The sequence below is a fragment of the Neolamprologus brichardi genome, chromosome 22 (assembly GCF_056152115.1).
Source record: "Neolamprologus brichardi isolate AB-2024 chromosome 22, ASM5615211v1, whole genome shotgun sequence".
Lineage (NCBI taxonomy): Eukaryota > Metazoa > Chordata > Actinopteri > Cichliformes > Cichlidae > Neolamprologus > Neolamprologus brichardi.
This window is the reverse complement of record NC_142124.1, coordinates 9,023,107-9,046,630: the sequence shown is the minus strand read 5'-3', so window position 1 is coordinate 9,046,630 and position 23,524 is coordinate 9,023,107. Positions and strand designations below refer to the sequence as shown.

General features: G+C 38.8%; 1 protein-coding gene and 1 long non-coding RNA gene across 2 annotated transcripts; both read left to right on the top strand.

Moving 5' to 3' along the window:
- The first annotated feature begins 1,745 nt into the window (after window positions 1–1,745).
- Window positions 1,746–14,439, top strand: LOC102791435 (sodium/hydrogen exchanger 3-like). The gene is made up of 16 exons (XM_087834656.1): window positions 1,746–2,001; window positions 4,340–4,642; window positions 6,975–7,135; window positions 9,561–9,639; window positions 9,812–9,989; window positions 10,111–10,331; window positions 10,529–10,731; window positions 10,841–10,930; window positions 11,012–11,082; window positions 11,165–11,294; window positions 11,400–11,545; window positions 11,821–11,941; window positions 12,891–13,049; window positions 13,414–13,468; window positions 13,557–13,640; window positions 14,168–14,439. Exons 1-16 carry the CDS (start codon window positions 1,746–1,748, stop codon window positions 14,437–14,439), a joined length of 2,529 nt encoding a protein of 842 aa, XP_087690782.1.
- Window positions 14,440–21,653: 7,214 nt separating this feature from the next.
- LOC148096680 (uncharacterized) lies at window positions 21,654–23,226 on the top strand. The gene is made up of 3 exons (XR_015717086.1): window positions 21,654–21,909; window positions 22,182–22,302; window positions 22,895–23,226. It is a non-coding gene; the product is annotated as an uncharacterized LOC148096680 (long non-coding RNA).
- Window positions 23,227–23,524: the final 298 nt, after the last annotated feature.

Sequence of the window (23,524 nt, the reverse complement as noted above, 5' to 3'; positions counted from 1 at the left end):
CACTACACTCATGATACTTCTTTCAGAACTGATTTTTTCATGCTGTGTTTGATTCGTTGCCCTTGTGAAAGACTTTGCAGGGTGAATTTTAAAAAGTGCTCAATAAATAATTATCATAATTTTTCTGTTATTTTTATGACTATAAAACATTTATAAACATTATAGATTACATATATCTTATTTTTTCTCTTTAATATTCCACCTTTGCACGTTTCTGCAGAAGATAAATTTAGGGTTATTAAGACAACGTGACTAATGGAACGCTAATCCAGTCCAAGAATAACTTCTGTGGCTGTAAATGAGCATAATATGTCAACTTTAATTATGTCTTTGTTTAAACTTTGCAAATAATCGATTGTAATCAGGCAGCACGGTGGTGGAGTGGTTAGCACTGTTGCTTCACAGCAAGAAAGTTCTGACTCCACCGGCTGGTTGGCCGTCACTAACAAGACACATTTGCAGCGATCAGAGAAGTTTGAGACAAGTGTGTGGAGCGCCAGCCAGCCCATATTTACTCGAATTGCAAACTTTACACTTAATGAGTATCCGGTTGCTTTGGGGGATGTTGACCTTTCAAGCAGTATATGTCAAGCAAGCAGTCTAAATATTGCATAAAGATATGGGAAACTTGTGTTGCAGGGCCAAGTTATTGCTGGAATATACAGGTTTACACGGGGAAACCTGCAGACAGTGTTCCTGAAAAGAATCAAGTGAGGTTTGTGGTTCTGGAGATCAATTGGAGGTCTGAATGGACATAAGATAATAATTTCTTCATCACCTGACATGTGTACTTTGGGGATAATTTCCTCTGTACACAAATAAAATATTCTCAGTTAAAACAGGTGTTACTTTATATGACTGCATAAAAATTTGAAAATGTATCAAAACAATTGTTCTTTGTAACTTTGAACCAAAGTGGTCTGTGATCAACAGTATCCTATATTTTATCCGATTATTGCTTATAGTCAAAATAATCCTGAAATTATCCCTTTTAGAACCCGAATTCAAGGCATATAAAGTCAGAATATTGACACATACAGGGCATAAATTACAAACACATGTTCAAAAACTGTAATGTCCATAACAACTTAAGTTGATAAAAAGATCAACACAAGAAGTAGCGATAATATAGCTATTATAGTCTTTATGAATAGTCTTAAAGGAACAGACATTTTTGGGACTCATTGTTGTAAATGTTCCTGTCATAACACCATACTAAGTGTGAACCTAGGAAACAAAATATGTTTGGTGGCCAAAGTTACAGTATTTTCTTTCTTTTGAATGGATAAGTTCACATACACATGCTTCAAACAAGCTCATATTAACATGTGTTATTTACAATAGGATTAAAAAGAGCTTCATAAGTTTGTAAATAAGATGTTTCTTCCAAAAATATTTTAATCAACTCCATCAGAGAATTTAAATATTAGTGAAAACTTGGTAATAAAGGGATTCACGGACTTTAATTATACCACTGAATGATGTGGCCACACTTACTGGTCTGGGTACACGAGTGGGAGGAGAAAGACCAACATCATAATGGGCTGAGCTTCACCTGCAGTGAAAAGCTGTATCCGTATATATGTATATGTAAGATGTTGGAGGACAATGAGAGTGATCTGAGGGAGAAGAAGGCACTGCAAAGGGAATGAGACTTTAAGCTACAGTCTGAGGCTGACCTGAGCATTTGCATTAACAGTCTAAATAACAGTTTGATTACAATTTTTAAAGCATTGTATCCAAGAATGGCAACTTCTTGGGGATTTACACTTATTCTGTGCATGCTGCTGATGGCGTGTGGAAGCTTGAGCCTGGCTAGTGAAGAACCCCGAAATTCTCAAACAGACAATGGGACGGGCTCAAACTCTAACACAACTGAAGAGGGTGGTCATGGAGCGGTGCCCATCACTACACTGCCTATTGTGACCTGGAAGTGGCATCACATCACCACACAGTACCTGGTGGCCCTGTGGATCCTGGTTGCCTGGCTCTGCAAACTCAGTAAGTCTTGCAAAGCCAAATTGATGGAAGTGCTCTTCTTCCAGCATTATAAACACCTCTGCACCCAAGAAATTTTGTAATTTTTAAATATGTATTTTTAAATATGTGTGTAGTTTAGGGTTATTCTGATCATCTATTTTTGTCACTGGCTCATTTTCTTAATTGTTTTAATTATTTCTCAAGGAATAAAAATAGTTATGAAAAAAGAGTGTGTAAGTTCCCTTATATTCGAATACGTCCAAATCTTATATCACAAGGGAGTTCAGGGTCACCTGATCCAGGCCTAACAGTATGCTTAGCAAAATGGAAAGTTTTAAGCTTAATCTTAAAAGCAGAGAAGGTTTGCTACAGGCTTTCCCTCCCATTCTATTTTTAAATACTCTAGGAACCACAAGTAAGCCCACTGTCTGAGAGCAGAATGTTCTAATGGGGTTATATGGTACTATAAAGTTATTAAGATAAGATAGGCCTGATTATTTAAGACTTTGTAAGTAAGGAGCAGGATTGTGAATTCACTTCTGGATTTAACAGGGAGCCAATGAAGAGAAGCCAATACAGGAGAAACATGCTCTCTCTTTCTAGTCCCTGTCAGAATTCTTGCTGCAGCATTTTGGATTAGCTGAAGGCTTTTCAGGGAGTTTTTAGGACATCCTGATAATAATGAATTACAGTAGTCCAGCCTGGAAGCAATAAATGCATGAACTAGTTTTTCAGCGTCACTGTGAGACAGAATGTTAAAAATTACCCCAAGGTTGGTGGCCAAGCTAATGTCATCCAGAGTAAGCATCTGGTTAGATACCATATTTCTATGATTTTATGGCAAAGTACAATAACCTAATTTTTCTTTTAATTTAGAAGCAGAAAATTGGAGGTCAACCAAGTCTTTATCTTTAAGACCTTTCTGCAGTTTGTGTTATCTGGCTTCATGGATAGATAAAGTTGTGTTTCATGTGCATAGCAGGGACAATGTAAGGCATGCCTTTTAATGATATTGCCTAAAGGAAGCATGTTGATCATATTCAGGATTGAAATATTAATTAATGTTAGGACTTCTTTGAGCAGTCTTATAGGAATGGGGTCTAAAAGACATGTTGATAGTTTGGAGGAAGCAATAAGTTAAGTTAACTCAGAAAGATCAATTTGAGAAAAACTAAATGAATATCAGTGGTACAGAAAGTGGTTACATCTGTGAAATGATTATGAGTAATTTTTCTTTAATGGTTAAAATTTCATTTGTGAAGAAATTCATGAAGTCAGTACCAGTGCTGTCAGCGTTAATCTCGTTAAAACCGCTCTAACGCTTTTACGCCGTGCAGCCCCGCACACTGCGCTAACTCGCTAATGGAGATCTGCCGCGTTAATGCGGTTATGGCGTTAACATCATTTTAACAAGATTAACGCTAAAAAGCACTAGTCAGTACCAGTTAGCATTAAATGAATGGCTTGTTCAACAGAGTTCTTACTTTTTGTTCGCATGGAAACAAGGCTAAAGAGAAACGTAGGGTTTTTCTTAATTTCTTTAATCAGTGATGAACATGATTGATGAAGATGTTCCAGCTTTCCAGCAGTCGCAAACACTTTTTCGAGGCTAAATGATGATCTTCAAAATTATGAGACTGAAGAAGTCACGAAACGTTTCTCCCAGAAAACGCTACGTCCAGATGAACAGAATCAACTTTTGGAGATCTTCAAAATTAGTGATACGCCATTTCCTCTCCAGCTTACGACTAATCTGCATTAAGGCACATCTTTGACAGTTAGCAAAATGTTATAACTTAACATTGTTGACCTAATGAGACAATTTTTATTAAGCCATCAGGTAGGACTGAATAAGGTGATATTATGTTGCTTTGTAATTACTAATAAATTACAGCTGGTGACATGACTTTTCATGGCTTATTGGAACTCACATTCTCCACCTCTTCAATTATTCCCCCCCCCCCCCCCCCCATGTCATTCCTCGTTATTACACATGAATTTCTGAACATCTATAGTTTTATTTCATTGCATATGTGAATTGGATGGGTTGTTACCAAGATCTGGTGAGAATATCATTTCAATAGCACCTTTAGAAATATATTTGCATAGAAAACTGGTGACTTATCTTACCTGCTATATATCTGTCCACAGTCCCTAAATATAAATAAATTATTGCAACAGTTGCAAATGATCAAATGGAGTTTTATGTATATGGTTTTACTTAAAGTGCAGTGAAGGTTTGAATGTTTGCCAGCTCCTACCTGACTACAAGCAGACTGGCTTAAAATCAAAGGTTGTTACAAAGGTTGATAGTATTGATTCATGGTTCTTGTCTTGATCTTTTTTTTTCTCCTCTCAGTCATTGAGTCCAACCACCATGTCACCAACGTCATACCCGAGAGCGTCCTGCTCATCTGCTTCGGTTTCGTTTTGGGTGGCATGATTTGGGGTGCAGACAAGATGCAGACCTTCTCACTGACCCCGACAGTCTTCTTCTATTTCCTGTTGCCTCAAGTCATTCTGGACGCAGGCTACCACATGCCAAACAAACTGTTCTTCACCAACCTGGGTGCCATCTTGGTCTATGCTGTCATTGGGACCTGCTGGAATGCCGCCAGTTTGGGGCTGTCGCTGTGGGGGTGTCACATGGGAGGACTCATGGGTAAGAGAGGATTTTTATTTTGTTTCATTTCAGCAAACCTGCCTCCACGGCTCACATAGAGGAAGTGATGTCAAGGCTCAGCAGCCCGAGATGAGAGATGGACTCAAACGCAGATTCAACCTGAGACTCGAGAAAGTGATAAACAAAAGAACTTTATCTAACAATGGCGTGATGCATAAGGTGAACAGAGCTAAGCTAAGGGACTATGAACATGAACTGTGAGACTAAGGGAAGGTTGCAAATAACATGAACTGTGAGAGGACACTATGCTGGCTGGAATTGGGATCTTGGTGGGGGAAGCAGAGGCAGGTCAAGGGTAAAAAAAAAAGGTCAAGAAATTTCCAGTTAACTCTGTCAAACGCTTTTTCTGCATCTAAAGAAAATATTGTAGTTTTGATGTTTTTACTGTATGAATAGTCTATTAAATTAAATATTCGATGTGTGTTTGTTGATGAGTGCCTACCTTTTATGAAACCAGTTTGGTCAGGATGAATTAAGAGGGGGGTTATTTTCTCTAATCTCTTTGAGAGAGCTTTGCAGATTATTTTAAGGTCTACGTTTATAAGGGATATTGGACGATAGCTTGAGGGATATACAGGGTCTTGTTTGCAGAATTCATATTTGATGGAAATCTGCCGTTTGCTTTGATTTCCAACAACGTTCTGTAAAAAACTGGTGCTAGAATCGTCCAGAATTCTTTGTAGAATTCTGCAGGAAAGCCGTCTGGACCTGGAGCCTTATTATTGGGCATACTTATCAGGGCTTGCTGGAGTTCACCTGGCGTCAGTTGCACATCCAGTGCCATTGCTTGAGTGTCTAATAATTTTGGAAGAGTTATGTTATCCAAAAACTGATCAATTTCCTTTTATTTGTGGTGAATACAACGTCTTATAGAAATCCATGAAAATGTTGTTTATTTGTTTCGGGTCACATATTGTGTTCCCAGATGAATCTTGAACAGCACATATAGTTGTTTTTTCTTCATTTATTTTTAGCTGGTTTGCTAGAAATTGACCGGATTTATTACCATGTTCATCATTTTGTAAGCGTAGTCTTTGTACTAAGAATTCTGGTTTTTTATTATCAATTATTTCATTTAAATCTAGTTTTATTTTGCGTATTTTATTCAATGTTTCCTGATCTTGGTGGGACACGTAGGCTTCTTCTAGGGATTTTTTGTTTTTTTTATAATTTCTGAATATTTTTGTTTTCTTCTTTCTTTTTATGTGATGAGAAAGAAATTATTTCTGGTTTTTCTGGTTCTTGCCTGAGAAGAGTAAATGTTGATTAAGGGCCCAAGCTAAAAACACAAAGATCGAGAGGTCACACAAGGTTTTAGCTGATGATCTGGTGGAGAGTGCAGGTCAGAGTTGGTCTTAAATACTGTGCACTGATTGCGGTCAATGAGCCAGCATGAGTGGAGTCAAGATCTCGGGAGAGAAGTGGAAAACTACTCCAGGAAGACCAAAACTCACTGGATCATGGCACTTTTAATGCTCTAAGTGGGAGTCTGTAGAGATTAATTTGCCTTTGGAACGAGCCTCAAGTGGCCACTAGAGGAACTGCAGTTTGTAGTACTTCAGCCTTGGCTTTGTTTTTTTGCCTTGAAGTTTGTTCTGGAAACAAAGACACGTCACACAAATTATATTTTTACATCCGCGGTGACTCAGGAAAGCTGCCTGAGAAGAGTTTTCTTTAGTATAAAACCAGTCCTTTAAAACATTCCTTTTACTCTTTGTTTGGATACATTAAACATCGACATTACTAACAGCTAATTTGACTTCCTTTTAACGCTTCATCAAAATTCAGACAAATAAAAGTAAGATTTAAGTGGATTTTTAGTCCATTACAACTCCAGGCTTGTCTGAGACTTTATACCAGGAGCCCCCAATCCCAGTCCACGAGGGCCGGTGTCCCTGCAGGTTTTAGATGTGTCCTTGATCCATCACAGCTGATTTAAAAGGATAAATTGCCTTCTCAACATGTCTTCAAGTTCTCCAGAGGCCTGGTAATGAACTAATCACATGATTCAGGTGTGTGGACCCAGGGTGAGATCTAAAACCTGCAGGGACACCGGCCCTCATGGACTGGGATTGGGACCCCTGCCTTAAACCTTTGGGTGAAGAATACTGAGTCTGACCACTGCCAAACCAGTGCACTGGATGAGACTGGAGAGAGATTTGACTTTTCCTACCAATAAATGAGAATGTTTTACCAAATGACACAGCATTTCATTCCAGCATTTCAGTTTGCAGCAAAGTGCCAGATTGATCATAGTTACAGTACAATTGAGCAAAACTGAATATATTTCCCGCTCTTTGTATCTGTACAGGTGACCTGGACATCAGTCTGCTGCAGTACCTTCTTTTTGGCAGTCTGATGGCTGCTGTGGACCCCGTGGCCGTCATCGCTGTGTTTGAGCAGGTCCACGTTAACGACGTCCTCTTTATCATAGTGTTTGGAGAGTCGCTGCTCAACGATGGTGTAACAGTGGTTCGTATGCATCATTGCTTTGTTTAGCATTACTTAAGTAGCATAACAGTTTGTGAGTTTGCTGAGAAATCCATCATAGCAATGTAGTAGAGTAAGTAAACACTTGGGCACTTTAGTGTAAGAGTTTTACAAATTGCACATGCAATGTGCAATTTGTAAAAGGAAACTATGAAAGGTCAGTTTGGCATGTTGTACTGCATAAGGACAGTGAAACAAAATCTGACCAGCTGAATTCTTTCCTCCTTCCTTCGTCTCTGTAAATGTACAGTTGTGGTGAAAAGAAAAAAGCTCTTTTACGTATCAGGACATAGTAAATAATATCTCGTCCTTAATAGTCTCAAAATTAGGTGAATCAAACCAGAGGTGTCACCTGTTTGGAGTGTTAAGTTGAGGACCAAGATGCAGATATGCAGAAAAAGAAGAAATAAACAGAAAACACACCTTTATTGGTTAAAATGTCCAGCAACAACATAACATTAACAAAAGCAGCTGGAGTAACACTAGGGAACACACTGGGAGTAAAGAGACAGTCTGACAAGGACTAAGAAGAAGACAGAATTATTTATGTACAGTGGTGTGAAAAAGTGTTTGCCCCCTTCCTGATTTCCAATTTTAACTAACTGGTTGGGCCTCCCAAAGCAGCAACAAATGCAATCAAGCGTTTGCGATAACTGGACATGAGTCTTTTACAGCACAGTGGAGGAATTTTGGTCCATTCATCTTTGCAGAATTGATGTAATTCAGCCGCACTGAAGGTTTTTCGAGCCTTTTTAAAGTCATGGCATCTCAATCAATTGAGTTAAGTTTTTATTTAAACAGCGCTAAAATCAACAGTTGCCTCAAGGCGCGTGATATTGTAAGGTAAAGACATACAAATACTACTTAAACAGAGAAAACCCCAACAATCATATGACCCCCTTGGGATGAGGGGAGGAAGACAGTACAAAATACATGCTGTAGAAGAGAGTAAGGGATGGATAATAACTAACATTATTACATTACTAATAACACAGAATGATCGAGAAAGGTGACAGAAGAAGAAAAACTCAATGCATCATGGGAATTCCCCAGCAGATTAGGTCTACTGCAGGGTAACTAAGGCAGGATTCAGGTACACCTGATCCAGCCCCAACAATATGCTTTTGCCTCTAGCAGATCATGGAGTTTTGCCAGTTCCCTTGCAAAACTGAGACAACTCTTTATGTTCCCTGTTGCTCAGCACTGGTTTTTGTATTGGAACTCTGCCATGCAGGCCATTTCTGCCCAGTAACTTATGATGGAGTCATGAACTCTGACCAGGACTGAGGCAAGTTAGGCCTGCAGTTATTTGGATGTTGTTCTGGGTTCTTTTGTGACCTCTTGGATGAGTTGTTACTGAACTCTTGGAAAAATCAGAATCAGAGAGACTTTATTTATTCCCAAGGGGCAATTAAGACACAACAGAGCAGCATGATGTTAAAAATAAGGACGGGGCGTAAACAGGCAAAACGAATGAGAAAAAAAATACTTAAAATACACAGTATATACACACTTTTACAATTAAAGTCACTGAATAAGTGAATAAAAAACTATAGGTGACTAAAAGTGAATAAACTGTCGGCAGTATAAAAAGAGTGTAGAGTAGTTTATGTTTATGGTGTGGGAAATGGGCTTATTGGCTGGAGTTAAAAAGTAGAGTGGCTTTCGGACAAAGGTGGCTCACTGCATTTTCTCCTCCTGCAGAAAATGCAGTGGAGGCGCCGCTCAGAGGGGAGCCGTTGAAATGCGGCGTGAAGAATGTGAGAGGGGTCATTAATAATTTTGGCTGCCTGTCTAAGGGCCTGTTGGCTGAAAAACCTGTGAAACAGTTCTGACAGGCAGGCCAATGATTTTAGAGTACACTGATGCAGTGTGCTGCAGTCTGTTCCTGTTCTGAAGGCTGAGGGAGTGGAACCAGCAGGAGATGGAGAAGGTCATGATGCCTTCCAGGAAGGCATAGTAAAAAGTCATCATGATGGGTGTGCTGACTCCAAAGTATAGCCACTGGTGGCACCTCCTGAAAATGTCCTCTGTGTTGGCAGAGAATTTCAGGAGGTTGTCAAAGATGGTTCCCAGGTATTTGTATACCTCAACTACCTCCACTGGCTTCCCATGGATGGTGGTGGTGACTGAAGCAGCCAGATCCCTCTGCCTACTGGAGATGGTCACCACCATCTCTTTGGTTTTGCTCACGTTCAGTTCCAGTTTGGAGCTGTTACACCTCTCTACAAACTCCTGCATGCTCAGCACCCTCACCTAAATCATAAGGCGTTGCCATGTTGAGAATGTGATGGAAGTTTTTCTCCTGTTGAATGGTACAAGCTAGAATGGACAAGTCTGGAAAACATTTTTACCAGATGACCACTCATTAATTTTTCTTCCATCCAATTTTTCTTTCATCTCTTAGGTGCTCTTCAATGTGTTTGATGCATTTGTGTCACTGGGAGCATCCCAAATTGATGCTGCAGAAATTGCTAAAGGAATAGGTAAGACATGACATTTATTAAGCTGTTAATAGAGAATTTATCAGTGCATGCAGCTGACTGCACGTTTCCACAACCTTATAAACTAGGGCTGAGACAAAACAAAACATTTCTTCCACTGAAAACGATACGTCCAGATGAACAGAATTTACTTTTTGGGACTCTCTCTCCACAGTTTCCTTCTTTGTGGTTGCATTTGGTGGTTCCCTTGTGGGCATAGCATTCGGCATACTAACTTCACTTCTGACCAGATGCACAAAAAATGTCAAGATCATCGAGCCAGGCTTCATCTTTGTCATGGGATACCTTTCCTACCTGACTGCTGAGATGCTTTCTCTGTCTGCTATCCTTTCGTGAGTATTTCACAATTGAAATATAATTTGTTTTATTATGTCTGTATCCATTTTCTATATGTAAAAACTGTAGTAAACATATTTAGATGCACAAAGTTTATATTTGTGTTTCCTTCTGTAGGACTGTCTTCTGCGGTGTGTTATGTCAGAAGTACGTCAGAGCAAACATGCATGAGCATTCAGTCCAAACTGTCAAATATGCCATGAAGGTTTTCGCCAACGGATCAGAAACCATCATCTTTGTTTTCCTCGGTATCTCGGCCATCGATAAGGTTATCTGGGTTTGGAACTCAGGCTTCATCCTCCTCACAGTCTTCTTCGTCTTTGTGTATAGATTCATTGGTGAGATTTGGTCCTTTTGCTATCACACGCACACATTGTGGTTTAAAAAGTTTGTGTGTTATACAAAGAAATTTTCCGCTGCTGCTGCTCCCAAGATGACACAATTTTACAAGGATGCATTATTTCCCTAAAAGAAATCAAAAAGACACAATGATGTAAAGTCTAAATAACTTTGTGTGTTTGTGTTTGTACTGCAGGTGTGTTTTTCCTCACCTGGATCCTTAACAGGTACAGGCTGGTCCCGCTGGAATTCATAGATCAGGTGATCATGAGCTACGGTGGCCTACGAGGGGCTGTTGCGTATGGCCTGGCTGTGATGCTGGATGAAAACAAGATAAAAGAGAAAAACCTGATGGTCTGCACTACACTCATTGTGGTTTACTTCACTGTCATCTGGCAGGTAGTGAAAGTTTGGCTTTTGTTATTAAATGTATACATTATTTTCTTTCTTCTTACACAGTCTGCATTAGAGCTAAAGGTTTGCACATTACTGCTTGACATTGTTGCAGGGAATGACGATGAAACCTCTGGTCACGTGGCTGAAAGTAAAGAGAGCTGAAGTGAAAGAGCTCACACTCCTAGAAAAAATGACAAACAAGGTAAATCTCAAAAAAACATCTCATGTTTCACCTACACAACCATTTTCTGTCCAGTTATTAGAGTCCTTCTCCTTTCTTTAGATGTTTAATCACACTCTGGTCGCCATAGAAGACATATCAGGACAAATAGGACACAACTGTCAGAGGAGCAAGTATGAAAAGACTTGGTACATAAATTCAAAATGCCTTTTCATTTTAAAATAGGCTACAGTGATCTGTTTTCTTTTTGCTAAGGTGGAAGTATTTTGAGGAGAAGTGGATGTCGAGGATTTTGATGAAGCCATCTGCAAGGAAGAAACAAGATGAAGTTTTTAATGTCTTCCATCAGCTGAACCTCAAGGATGCCATGGAATACGTGGCTGAAGTGAGCATCATTTGTACATTCTCAGTATATTTTGCTGAAATGCTCATTATAGAAAACGAATAAGTTTGCCGCATGTAAAGAAAGCTCTGTCTTCTTCTGTTGCAGGGCGAGCGTAGAGGCTCACTGGAATTTATCCGTAAAGAAAGTGTCGCTATTGATTTCAGGAAAAAGTTTGAAAGTGAACACTCAGAGGACATGCCTGGCATGAGGGCGAACATGTCAAATGGTCACTGTGCAAAGCCCACTACGAGGTAAGCAATCTGGATTTTTCTGATAATAAGAGGAGAGCTAAAAGCAGACTTACAAGCAATTATATAATTAGGTGGTGATGAATCAGAGGCCACAAAACATTATTTTAATTTGAAGAAAAATCTAACTAGCTAACTAGGAGCACTGCAACTATTCAGTGCCTGAAAACAGCTCATTTCACAACCCTATTTTAAAATATAAACCAGAGGGAACATAGCCCTTTTAATATTCTAGTATTACTTTAAATCACTGATGCGATTGTCTTCCTCTTTACTAGAGACCCTTTTCCATCAGTGAGCGTGGAAATGCACGAGCACGCCATGAAGGCTATGAACGAAGCTGAGGCAGCTAACGCTCACAACCTTCTGGATCAGCATCTTTACAAGAGCAGGAAGCAGGTAATGAGCACATTCAGTCATCACACGGAGGGCTTACTAAAGCAGCTTAGTGCTGCATTTTCATTTCATTGGAGTCAAAATGTTAAATGTTGTCATTGTGTTCCTTAAATTTGTAAGTCTTAGTTCAAGCACCATGATCAAAGACATTCCTTTGTTTCTGACCTCCCCAGCCTGTTGGTGGGGGAGGCTGTAGTGTTTTATTATAGGCACATCCTACCTTAGCGTTCTGTTTCTTATTTAGTGAGGAGGTTTTACTTCCTGCCTTTGTGACCTCACCTGTGTTTGTGTATGTTGAGACCATTGGAGGGGCTAAGCCATATACAGGGTGGGGGAGATGATCCTTTTTGTGAGCAGGAGGTCACACAAATGCACACCCTAACACAAACACACACACACACACACGTGCGTGCACACACACACACACACATTCTTGCACCTGCACACACACACAGATGCTCGCACATGCATGCACACACACACACACACACACAGATCCTTGCACATACATGCACACACACACACACACACACACAGATGCTCGCACATGCATGCACACACACACATGCTCGCACATACATGCACACACACATACACAAAATCAAAGTAAAATCAAAACAAAAAATGCGTATATAAAACTTTTCTTCTGTCCTGCTCATGCCAGTCACTCAATTCCTGTGAAAAGATATGAAAGGTTATTCTACTGTTCTCCTTAAAGTTTACACTAATAAACTAATAAAAAAAAAAAATGTATCAGTCAGGACCACGGTAGAAAGATATTTCCAGGAATCAGCATCAACAGATGCAAATGATCAAGTCAGGCACAGCAGTTACAGATGCAACTGTGAGCAGTTTCATGCACCTCAAATCCAGCTGCCTGAGATTTATAATTATAGAATTTGTATATTTGTATATCAGCACTGATCAATGAGTTTTCTTTTCTTGTTCATAGCATCGCCACAGGTTCAGTCGCAGCAAATTCATAATCAACAAAGATGAGAAAGAAGTCCAGGAGATCTTCAAGAGAACCATGAAGAACCGAATGGAGTCAAAGACGGGCGTTTCACCAAAGACAGTCATCAAGCACACAAAGAAGGAACACCAGCAGAAGGTAAAGAGAAAGAGAGGGAATGAGTTTACCACAAAGAGCAAAGAGCTGATTATGTCTTTGTGAGGTTCAGTGAAGAAGAAGTGTCTTCTGCAAATACGGCCCTTTCAGATACATGAAACTCTAGTAGACATGATACATTTGTGATGTCTAATTATATCCTCAATTCAGCTGGTTGTTGTTTGTAGTGTTGTAAACATGCTTGTTGCCATCAGGGAAGTTGCAGAGTGCCCTCTGCTAGACAAACTATGTAACAGCAACATTGGTAGCATAGTTGAAGGGTGTTGGTCTTGTCTCTTTTTTTACTTCACCTTCCATGTTTTTTGAAACATAGCGTGTGATCACATGACTCTTCCTCCTCTTACAGATTCCAAAAGGAAAGTCGATAAGCCAGACTAAACTCTCCTATTCTGGTGATGAAGGTTTGTATGTCTGCTTTTGTTGTTGTTGTTGTTGTTGTTTTATAGATTTAAAATCTTAGTCAAAAAATCTTCTCATTTTCATTTTTAGATTTTGGGTTCTCAGAGGGAGATAGCGCCTCTGGCTATGACTTGTCATACCCTTCTTCCCCCATGAGAGATTCCAAATCAGGAGGTGAAATAATCCACTTTCTACATCCCGTATGAAAATGAGAGAAAACACATTTTTCAGAAATAATTAAGAGAGCAGAAGATGCTTTTACTATAAACACAAAGATTACAACATATAACAGAGGGAACTAAATAGACAGTACATATGCAATACATTTAAAAAAGGTGCAGTACATGTGTGAAAACAACGCATTATCATAGGATTATTATAGAATTGCCTAATTCTGCTCTCACTCTGCAAGCGAACACTTATAAAACATTTTGACAGTACTGAGTCGTGTTGAGTTTGATGTATGTACACAGACAAGAAGGACCAAGCACAATGAAAATCTGCAAACATAAAGAGTTATATAGACTTAGCATCCAGAGAACAGAGGTAATCTAATAAAATATGAAGTACTGCTCAGGTGCATTAATAAAAAGGAGCAGCCAATAACAGTGTCACTTGTATAAAAAAAAATAATGCAGAGAACAGCAATGTCTCCAATATTGAACCCTGAGGTACTAATTCAGTTTTTTTCTTTCATCAAGGTGGGATTGACAACTCAGCCTTTGTGCCAGATTTGTACCCCACGGATTCATTGCCGATCCCTCCTTGGCTGGCAGAGGGTGAGCTCGACAGCAGCATGGTGGCTCCGTCACTGCGAGCCCAGGCGAGCCCGCCCACATCACCGATGGAAATGCGCCACCTGGGGCTTCTTCGTATCAGCACTCGCTCTACTGACACAAAGCAGATGAACAATGATCAATTGCCACTGCCACCAACACCTCCTCCTCCTCCACCTCCTAGTAGCCACATGTAACTGGATCCTAATCCCAACACCCTGTTCTGTCCCACTTGAACCTGGGACAAAGACATAAAACAAACCTCAGACTAATTAACCATCTACTCTCATATTGACAAGGAAATGTTTTCTTTTCCCTGGCTGTGTTTAGCTTCTGTGTTTCTACACAGAACATATACAGTTTCAAACCTCTGTGCTCTTCAAACAACCCCTGCTGTTTTTAGGTTCAGCCTTCACTTGATAAAGAAAAACTGCACTGAAACAAATCCTTCATGTTCAACATAAAAGATATGTTGAACACCCTCATATAATCTGTGGTTTGTAGTGAATCTGCCATTGAAAACCATTATTTAAGGATTTTTAAAAATATCTTAATATGATGCCAAAACTTTTCAAATGATGGGGATTTTCTGTATATAGCAATAATAACAACAGGGTTTAAATAGAGTGATTTAAAATAGTTTGTGAATCTATAATCCATAGATTCGTATTGCACAATACAACGAAACCTTTTACCACCAGGGGGCACTATTTTCCCTGTCAATGTGAGACATACTATTACTAGCATAATAAAATCCTGCATAGGTCAATGATGCACATGGATGTTCACACCTGCGTTCATCACGCAGGAAATTTGTAAGCTTTCGAGTAGGCGTAAGGATGGTTCCACAGTATGCGGCATCAACTTTCAGACATGGGTGGATCTACAAGGGGGCATGGGGTGGCATGTGTCACTCTAAAATAATCTCTTGCCATCCCTAGTGCCGCCCTAGTTTTGCATGTGATTGTTTTGTTTATATAAAAACAAATAAGCTAGCATTGACACTTTGAGCACAGCTAAATATAAACTGGATATGAATTCTAAAACTGAATTTATTGCATAGTGTTACCGCCAACCCCCACCCCACACACACACACTTCACCATTAAAAAAATGGTTCCGCCCATAGTGGGGCCCAGCTTTAATTCTTGTTGTCAGTAGCAATCAACCTATGATTGTGCCAGAGCACATTTTGAATGAACACCATGGACATTTCAGATTTCATCACAGGTGGTTGATTGTTACACTCTGGAATTGGAGTGAAGGTGAGTGTTATTAACCCTCTGGGATTATTGGTTGTTTTTTTTATTTTGTTGTTGTTAAATAAGAGGGGAGTTTGGGGAGTGATAGCAACGAGAGAAAGTGAGTTATGAGATGTGAGAGATTTGTGACGTTTAGCGTGTTTGGAGTGTGTAGTTAGTGCGTTGTCTTGTCTTGTGTAGTCAGTGTAGTGTAGTTGTTGTTTTGTGTGCTGTGTGTGGCTTCTTATTCAGACACCTGATTGCTCTGTAATTTTAATTTTAGTAGTATTTTTGAATGGTTGTACAAAAACACCTGAGGCATTGGCTGCATTTTTAGGTACAACTTTATTGTTTAAAAACATTTTACGTTTTAAAGTTTATATTTGCATTTCAAGTTATGAAAATAATTCACTAAAAATGTTTGTGGTTATTACATTAAAAATTATATAAGATTTTCCTACTAGGATTTTATGTTTGTTTTTTTGTGTGATTTCAGATCAACTGTGTTAATACAGTATGTCAATAAAAACAAATAACTCTAAATTTCAACATGTGAAATTGTGCTGAAAAGGACGATACCAAGCAAGGCTAATCTAGGTAAATATAAAGGTCAAATCAAAAGTAATCAAAAATGGACAATTAAATCGTGGGCCTTAGAGGGTTAACCAAGTAAAATATAAAAAATTAGGTTTAAATTTTTGGTCAAAAGTGTGTTCATGAAAGTGCAGATTTCTGTCATTTTGTTTAAATTTAAGCATGTGACAATTTTAACATTTCTAATAAAAAAAAGTTTGAAACTTAAGTTAGAATTGTGTTTGTAAATGAACCATCCCATTTTGAGTAGCTTTCTGGATTTTATACTTACGTATTATATAAGCTATACAGTATATACAATCAAAATTCACATGTTTTATTTCATCCACATGTTTATTTATGTGGGCTAAAGATAAGAAGAAAGTTGTAGACTATATTTATATGAAGCATGTATATACTTACTGCATTTGATGTATGTTAACCATATATGGATGTAGCACTTGCATATGTGCAAACAAGAAATATGGCTTTGATTTTGATTTCCACGTCAGCCTTAGAACATTTCTTTAGATCTAACTGTGATGCAAACACACTGCAGTGGGAACTATTTAAACATTTGCACAGATTCAATGTACTCATCTCAAGATTCATAGCACAGTTCAGATTCTTAGCATAGCGGTGCCGCTTTTTAAAAAATCTTTTTAGGATTTTGGGGGGTTTCTGTGGTTTTATTTGGGGGGTGGGGGAGACTTTAGAACCTGAAGTAAATGCTCTTGACACACTCACATGCGCTTCTGGACAGAGACCTCAGATGTTGTTCCTGGGTAAGTATCAGAGTAAGAATCTGGTTAGTTACCATATTTCTAGGAATTTTAGGGCCAAGTACAACAATCTCAGTTTGATCTGAATTTAGAAGCAGAAAGTTGGAGGTACATCCAGGTCTTCATGTCTTTAAGACATTCCTGCAGTTTAACTAATTGGCGTGCTATATCTGACTTCATGGATAGATTTGGTAGAAAGTTGGGTGTCATCTGCATAGCAGTGAAAATGTATGTTATGCCTTCTAATGATACTGCTTAAGGGAAGCATCTATAATATAAACAGAATTGGTCCTAGCACTGAAGCCTGTGAAACTCCATAATTAACCTTAGTGTGTGAAGAGAACTCTTCATTTACATGAACAAATTGGAGTCTGTTAGATGGATATGATACAAACCACTGCAGCGCAGTACCTGTAATACCTACAGGATTGATTTAATCGTTCTAATAGAATATTATGGTCGACAGTATCGAACGCTGCACTGAGGTCTAGCAAGACAAGCACAGAGATGAGTCCAATGTCAGAGGCCATAAGAAGATCATTTGTAACCTTCACTAAAGCTGTTTCTGTGCTGTGACGAGCTCTGAAACCTGACTGAAACTCTTCAAATAAGCCATTCCTCTGCAGATGATCTGTTAGCTGTTTGAAAACTACTCTTTCAAGGATTTTGGAGCTGAAAGGAAGTTTGGAGATTGGCCATTAATTAACTAAGACAGCTGGGTCAAGAGATGCTTTTTTAATTAACGTTTAACTACTGCTAGCTTGAAGCCCTGTGGTACATAGTCGATTATTAGAGATAGGTTGATCATATTTAAGATTGAAGCATTAATTAATGGTAGAACTTCTTTCAGCAGTCTTGTAGGAATGGGGTCTAAAAGACACGTTGATGGTTTGGAGAAATTACTGGAGTTAACTCATAAAGATCACTGGTGCTGAAAGTAGCTGCAGATAATTTTACATCTGTGAGATGATCATGACTAATTATTTCTACTAGTTAAAATTTTATTTGTGAAGGAGTTCATGAAGTCATTACTAGTTAATGTTAAAGGGATGGTTGGTTCAACAGTACTCTGACTTTTTGTCAGCCTGGCTACAGTGCTGAAGAGAAACCTGGGGTTGTTCTTACTTTCTTCAATCAGTGATGAACAGTAAGATGTACTAGCATTAAGGAAGGCTTTTTAAGTACCAAATTATTTCTCCAGGATAAATGATGATCTTCTAAATATGTGAAACACATTTTCTTCTCCAACTTACACATTATCTGCCTTAAGGTGTGCGTTTGAGAGTGTTACGGATTCAAATATTGGGAATGGATACAAGAGGAAAACCAAAATAACAACACTGGTCCGGCCGGGTCAAGTCAAACGATGATTTAATGAACACACGCGTGGGAGATGGACACCATACACAGACAGCATCAGATCTCAAAATGGTGGAGCCTTGATCAAACTCTTATAGCCTCTAGTGGCCCCCACCTAATCATCAGAGCCTAAACATTCTTTCTCACACAGCGCCTAAGCTACGACCTTGGCTCCCTGTTTATCTGCTCCTGATGAAATGGGGCAGTATGCTCTGTTCTCTTCTAATCAGACAAATGAGACGATGACTTTCTGTGAACAGTATTTCTTATAACTCAGCAGTATAATGCATCATAAAACAATATCATTCATTCACAATAAATCAACAGTCTAATGTAATGCAAATCAGTTTACCAAATGTAATAATTATCACCTTCTTCTAGTTCAGGAGCATAATGCAAACTGAAAACTACATAATAATTCACAATCTTTAATTAGGGGTCTAACATGGCATAAAATAATATCATAATCCCACAATTCCCCCTGATGAGCTCTTTAGACATAAAGAGCTCACTTACACCCTGCAATCCAGTGTTGCCGGGTTCATTTCTCCTTACTCCTGAGACCTTTTGTCCCCCTGTTGGGTGAACCATATGTGAGATGACCTCTGTGTTTACGCAGTTCAGATGCAAGAAAAACTTTTATTACAACAACAATAGTAGGTACAGATGACACTCCCATCACTCCCCAGTTCTCCCACAGCTTTATTTCAGTGCTACCTTATACCCTCCAAACGTACTCGGACTAGAACCTCTGTCCGAGGAGCTTTTAACCTTTATTTTATTGCTGTAGGCACCAGTGTCTTCCAGTCGGTTATTCTCTGCTCTTGTTTCCTTCAACCTCAGGGGTTAGACAACCCTTCAGTCGTTGCACAGATCAGGGGATTATTCTGCCCCGATTTCAAACAATGATCTGTGTATTCTGGGGTCACCGCTGTGTTCCCCAGGAAAAGGAACAGAAAGGTGTTCTCCTTATGACCAACAGCCTCTCGAACGTCGTTGGTGTGGTGTTCCTGGATTTCCGTCAACCCCTTCGTGGTTATTGCTGTGTTTATGGGATCCATCCTTTTGAGGTGACTAACTGGAGCCCAAAATGCCATGACACTTGAACCCCGTTGATGTTTCAGCAGTCACCGTGTCTGTCTCTGCTGCCAAGGATCCTCGTATATCTGTGACCTCGTCTGGTGTCTGTTCCTTTCTCTGTAAGAGACAGAAAACCAAAACACCTCTCTTCCTAGCTCTAACAATCTAATGTTGCTGTCTACTGATCTTTTGGTGATTCAGAATTGGTTTAGAACATTCAGAATGTCCCAAGGACTTATCCTAATTTAGTGTATGTGTGTGTAAGCGTGTTTGCATTTAGCCCGCTGCACTCAAGGCATTTCTTACACTTTATCAGTCCGGACTATCGCCGAACGAAGCTTATGACCTTCAAAAGACCGAGTGCCAACTCATTATAAGCACATTTGCAAGATATATATAAAAATGATTAAAACCACTCATTCTAATAAAAGACATAAAAAACAAATTAGCCATTTCTAATTCTAACATGTGTCCATTCAATGAAGCTAGAAAATTAAAAAACAAGGTTAGTGAGCTCATATCTTAGAAAGTATCAGACTTTCTCCTATCCAGTGTCATTGCTCCAGTCTTGTTATTCTGTGTTAGGGAATGAAATCAATTTAATTGTCATGTTAGATCTGTTCAACACCTGGCTCCGCCCAGAGCCTGCGTTCACAATCGTCTACAAACAAAACCTGTATTATTATGAACTTCACTTCAACATGAACTTGTTGACTACTTTTGACACCTGTAGATAGAAGATTAACATGGGGTTATAACAATCACTGTAATACAAATGTTAATATGTCAATAGCTTCAATAAATGTTCAATGCAATGCTTGTTATATGATTCTGATGTAACAATAATGCTGATGCTAAAATAACAGTAAAACACACCCTTTTTATCCCTTACTGACCACAGCAGGGGCCTCTATGTTTTAATTCAGCCATGAAGCTCACCTGATTCATCACTGAGCCCCACCGGCACTGGCATCTGACAGGGTGGTGCTGCATATTCTTCCTTTAATGTCACTATTTTCAATCTGTTAATTAGAGTGCTTAAACATGAAGTAGACTACATCCACTACAAGTCAAGACAACTGTGAATGTGGCCAATTATCAATCTATTACCAATCAATAACAAAAAAAAGCTTTTATTTTATGCATGCTTTTAGTCAACCACTCACCCACAGGATCTCCAATCCCAGAAAATTCCTTCTCCTCATTTAATAAGTCTGTCCTCCTTCCATGCCCTGGTAACTGGTCCATCCAGAGCTGTATCATTATGAAATATACATACAACAAGCCAAACCACACCTTGGTCACACCAACCCTTTTCCGCCCTGAAGATGTCCAACGCCATCTTAGTCTGGACTGTCAAAGGTGATTTTAACGCTGATTGTTCCGACAATCCATTTATAACATTTCCTGGTCAGATTAGCCAATCCCTGCACACTGGAATAAACATAATCAACATGATCAACATTTTCCTGCGTGTTTTTTCACCATCTTATTAATTCCAATGCTCCATCCTTATGTGGTTTGTTGCATTATGTTTATCTAGAACTCCACAATTTTTCATGTTTGGGGTCAAGTTTTAAGAATTTGACCATACGTGAAATTAATGGTGTTATTGTAACATGGTAGACTAGTGTGCCCGTGTTAATTCAGCTCCATATTATTGTGTGAAGTTGCACTGGGTTGGGAGTGGTTTTTTGTGTGTGTGTCACATTTTTGGTTAGCCAATGGCTGGAATGGGGTTGGACTAATTAGAGGCAGGTGTACTTGATTGCACTGATACACTGGTCTACTTATAGCCCACACTGCAAACACTGCTGTGTCATTTTGTCTCTCTGTGCATGTATGTAATGTGATAATCTGATATGTTTGAGATGGATGGGTTTTGCGCTATGAATTTTATACTGAAGGTGTCATTTTATCTCTCTGTGCAGGCCAGGGCCTATTATATGCCACAGCCTAAAGGCAGCAGAGTTTCAGAGGCTGGAGTGATCACTGGCTATATGCTTGCAGGGTAGTGGGTCTCCAAGGACAACTTCTACCCCTGTTAAAGGCAACATGTGGAGTGCAACTGGCCGTGTGGCATAGCTGGCTCTGGCCTTGGGACTGTGTGTTTTTATTTGATTCATAAATGGGACACTGGACTGTTTTATCTTTTATCTCTTGATATTTTTAATCACTAAATTATCTTTTAGAATTTTATTGACTGTCATCGTTTTGCCCACGACTGAGACGGTTGGTCAGACCTGAAATCTTTCTTTGGGTGTGTTACATTATCACCCCCATCGGGGCTTACCTTTCCCACTTCTGATGATATTCCTCCCTATTCTTTGCAAGTTCCCCCTTTTTTGTGGCGAGAAACTGTTGGTGTGGTCAAGTGGGCGCCGTAAAAACAAAAGCTCAGGACAGAACAGTTATCAGTCATGTACTTCATACAAAATTAGCATATATTGAATTTCATATTGATCCTCTGAGTGTAATGGTACATTTTAATTTTAATTTATCAAAGCTAAACACAATAATTTTTCTTTATTTTGCTCTTGTTCTTGTGCAGCACCACATGCCCCTGTCGGTTCTATCTTACTTTTCTAAATTATTCACTATTTCAATGGAGAACCTAAATGACGTGGACCAAGGTTTGTCATTACATATCTCTATTTTGAATGTGACAAGTCTATCATTCCCCTGTTATTCATACACAGCAAATTCAAAAGTGTTAAATGTTTTGGTATTAGTAGTCTTAGAGTTAATTTTACTCTAACTAGAGTCACATTCTTTTAATGTAACTCTGAGGTGTAAAATGATAGTAGTTAAAATCGAGTGTTAAAAATGAGTGTTTCTATTTCAAATCTGGAGGTGTTACAATGGAAACATTAACGCTTGACCTCTTAACTCTGAACTCCTACAGGGGCTATGACACCAATAGAGTAAATTCACAGACTCCGCCCCCAGCACGGCTCCAATCGAAGCTGAAGTGAAGCCGTTTCAAAACATTTTGCTCTACATATTTGAGTTGTTTGCCATGCTTGGTAAGTCATGTTTTCAAAGATTGTTTCAATTATTGTTATTAGCTTTTACTTCTGTGGCTCTTTGGAGTTGAGACAAAGCTGTGTGAAAGGCATTAGCCATGTTGCTCGGTGATAGCATAATATTCTGTTTTAGCTAGCTGAAAGGTATTGTTTGCGGGCAAATACCACAGCCTTGAAAAAAAAGCTTGCATGTGAATTTTCAGTCAAATTTCTTGGTCAAATACACTTAAAACAATGTCTAGAATGTGAAATGTTGATATAATGATGCTACTTGAAGCCTGAAAACGATCTCCCATAAAAAACGAGCAAACAGCAGTAGCAGATGTCCCAAGTCCCGACTGAGTTCCACGTTAGCATTTAGATTCCTCCAGAGTTTTGTGCACACGGTTTTAGGTAAAAATGAAAAAGGTTGAGGTTTTACATTTAGTTCAGTATTACCTGTTGTCTGTGTCCTTGTCTTTTGGGAAAATACTTTACACAAGTAATGGCTCAAAAAGGATTCCTTTTTTTTTTTTTTTTTTTTTTTAACTGTGCTGCAATTGATTTGTGCCATTAATTAGTGTCAACTAATTTTTATTCAATCTCCACATAGGATATGCTTGTGAAGATGGAATATGGGGGAGAGCAGAAGTGCGTTGAAGTTCCACAAAGTGATGAATTAAGGACATGCATATTGTATTTTGTATTTATTGAAATAAGTGATGAGAATGCTGTTATTTGCATTTTTTACCAGCTCACCTATGTCAGACCTTTTGATAAACGAAATTCTAATGAAAGTGAGAACATGTACACTGTTACATCTTTCAGAAAATGTTTTGAAATTGTGGTGCACAGTTCAGAATAAATGTTTTTCAAAAACCATTGCGTCTTTTTAGTAAATGTTTATTTCCAAAAGAAATTTCTAGAAGTTCAGAACAGTAAAATTCCCGCTTTTTAGAATTAATTAGAAGATAACTCCTACGTAGTTAAACTAAAATACTCTTTGAGAGTTAATATATAAACTCTTAACACCAAGTGCCAAATTATCAACTCCAGAGAGATTTGGTGTCTAACACTAAATCAGAGTTAACGTACCAACTCTCCAAAAAGAGTCAAATTAACACTCTCTGGTGTCCACCCATATAGACACTTTAAAAGTGTTGAAATCAAATCTGACAGTGTTAATTTAGACATGCTGGATTTGCTGTGTAGGTATCAATAGAGTTTTTTCTTGCTTTTTCTA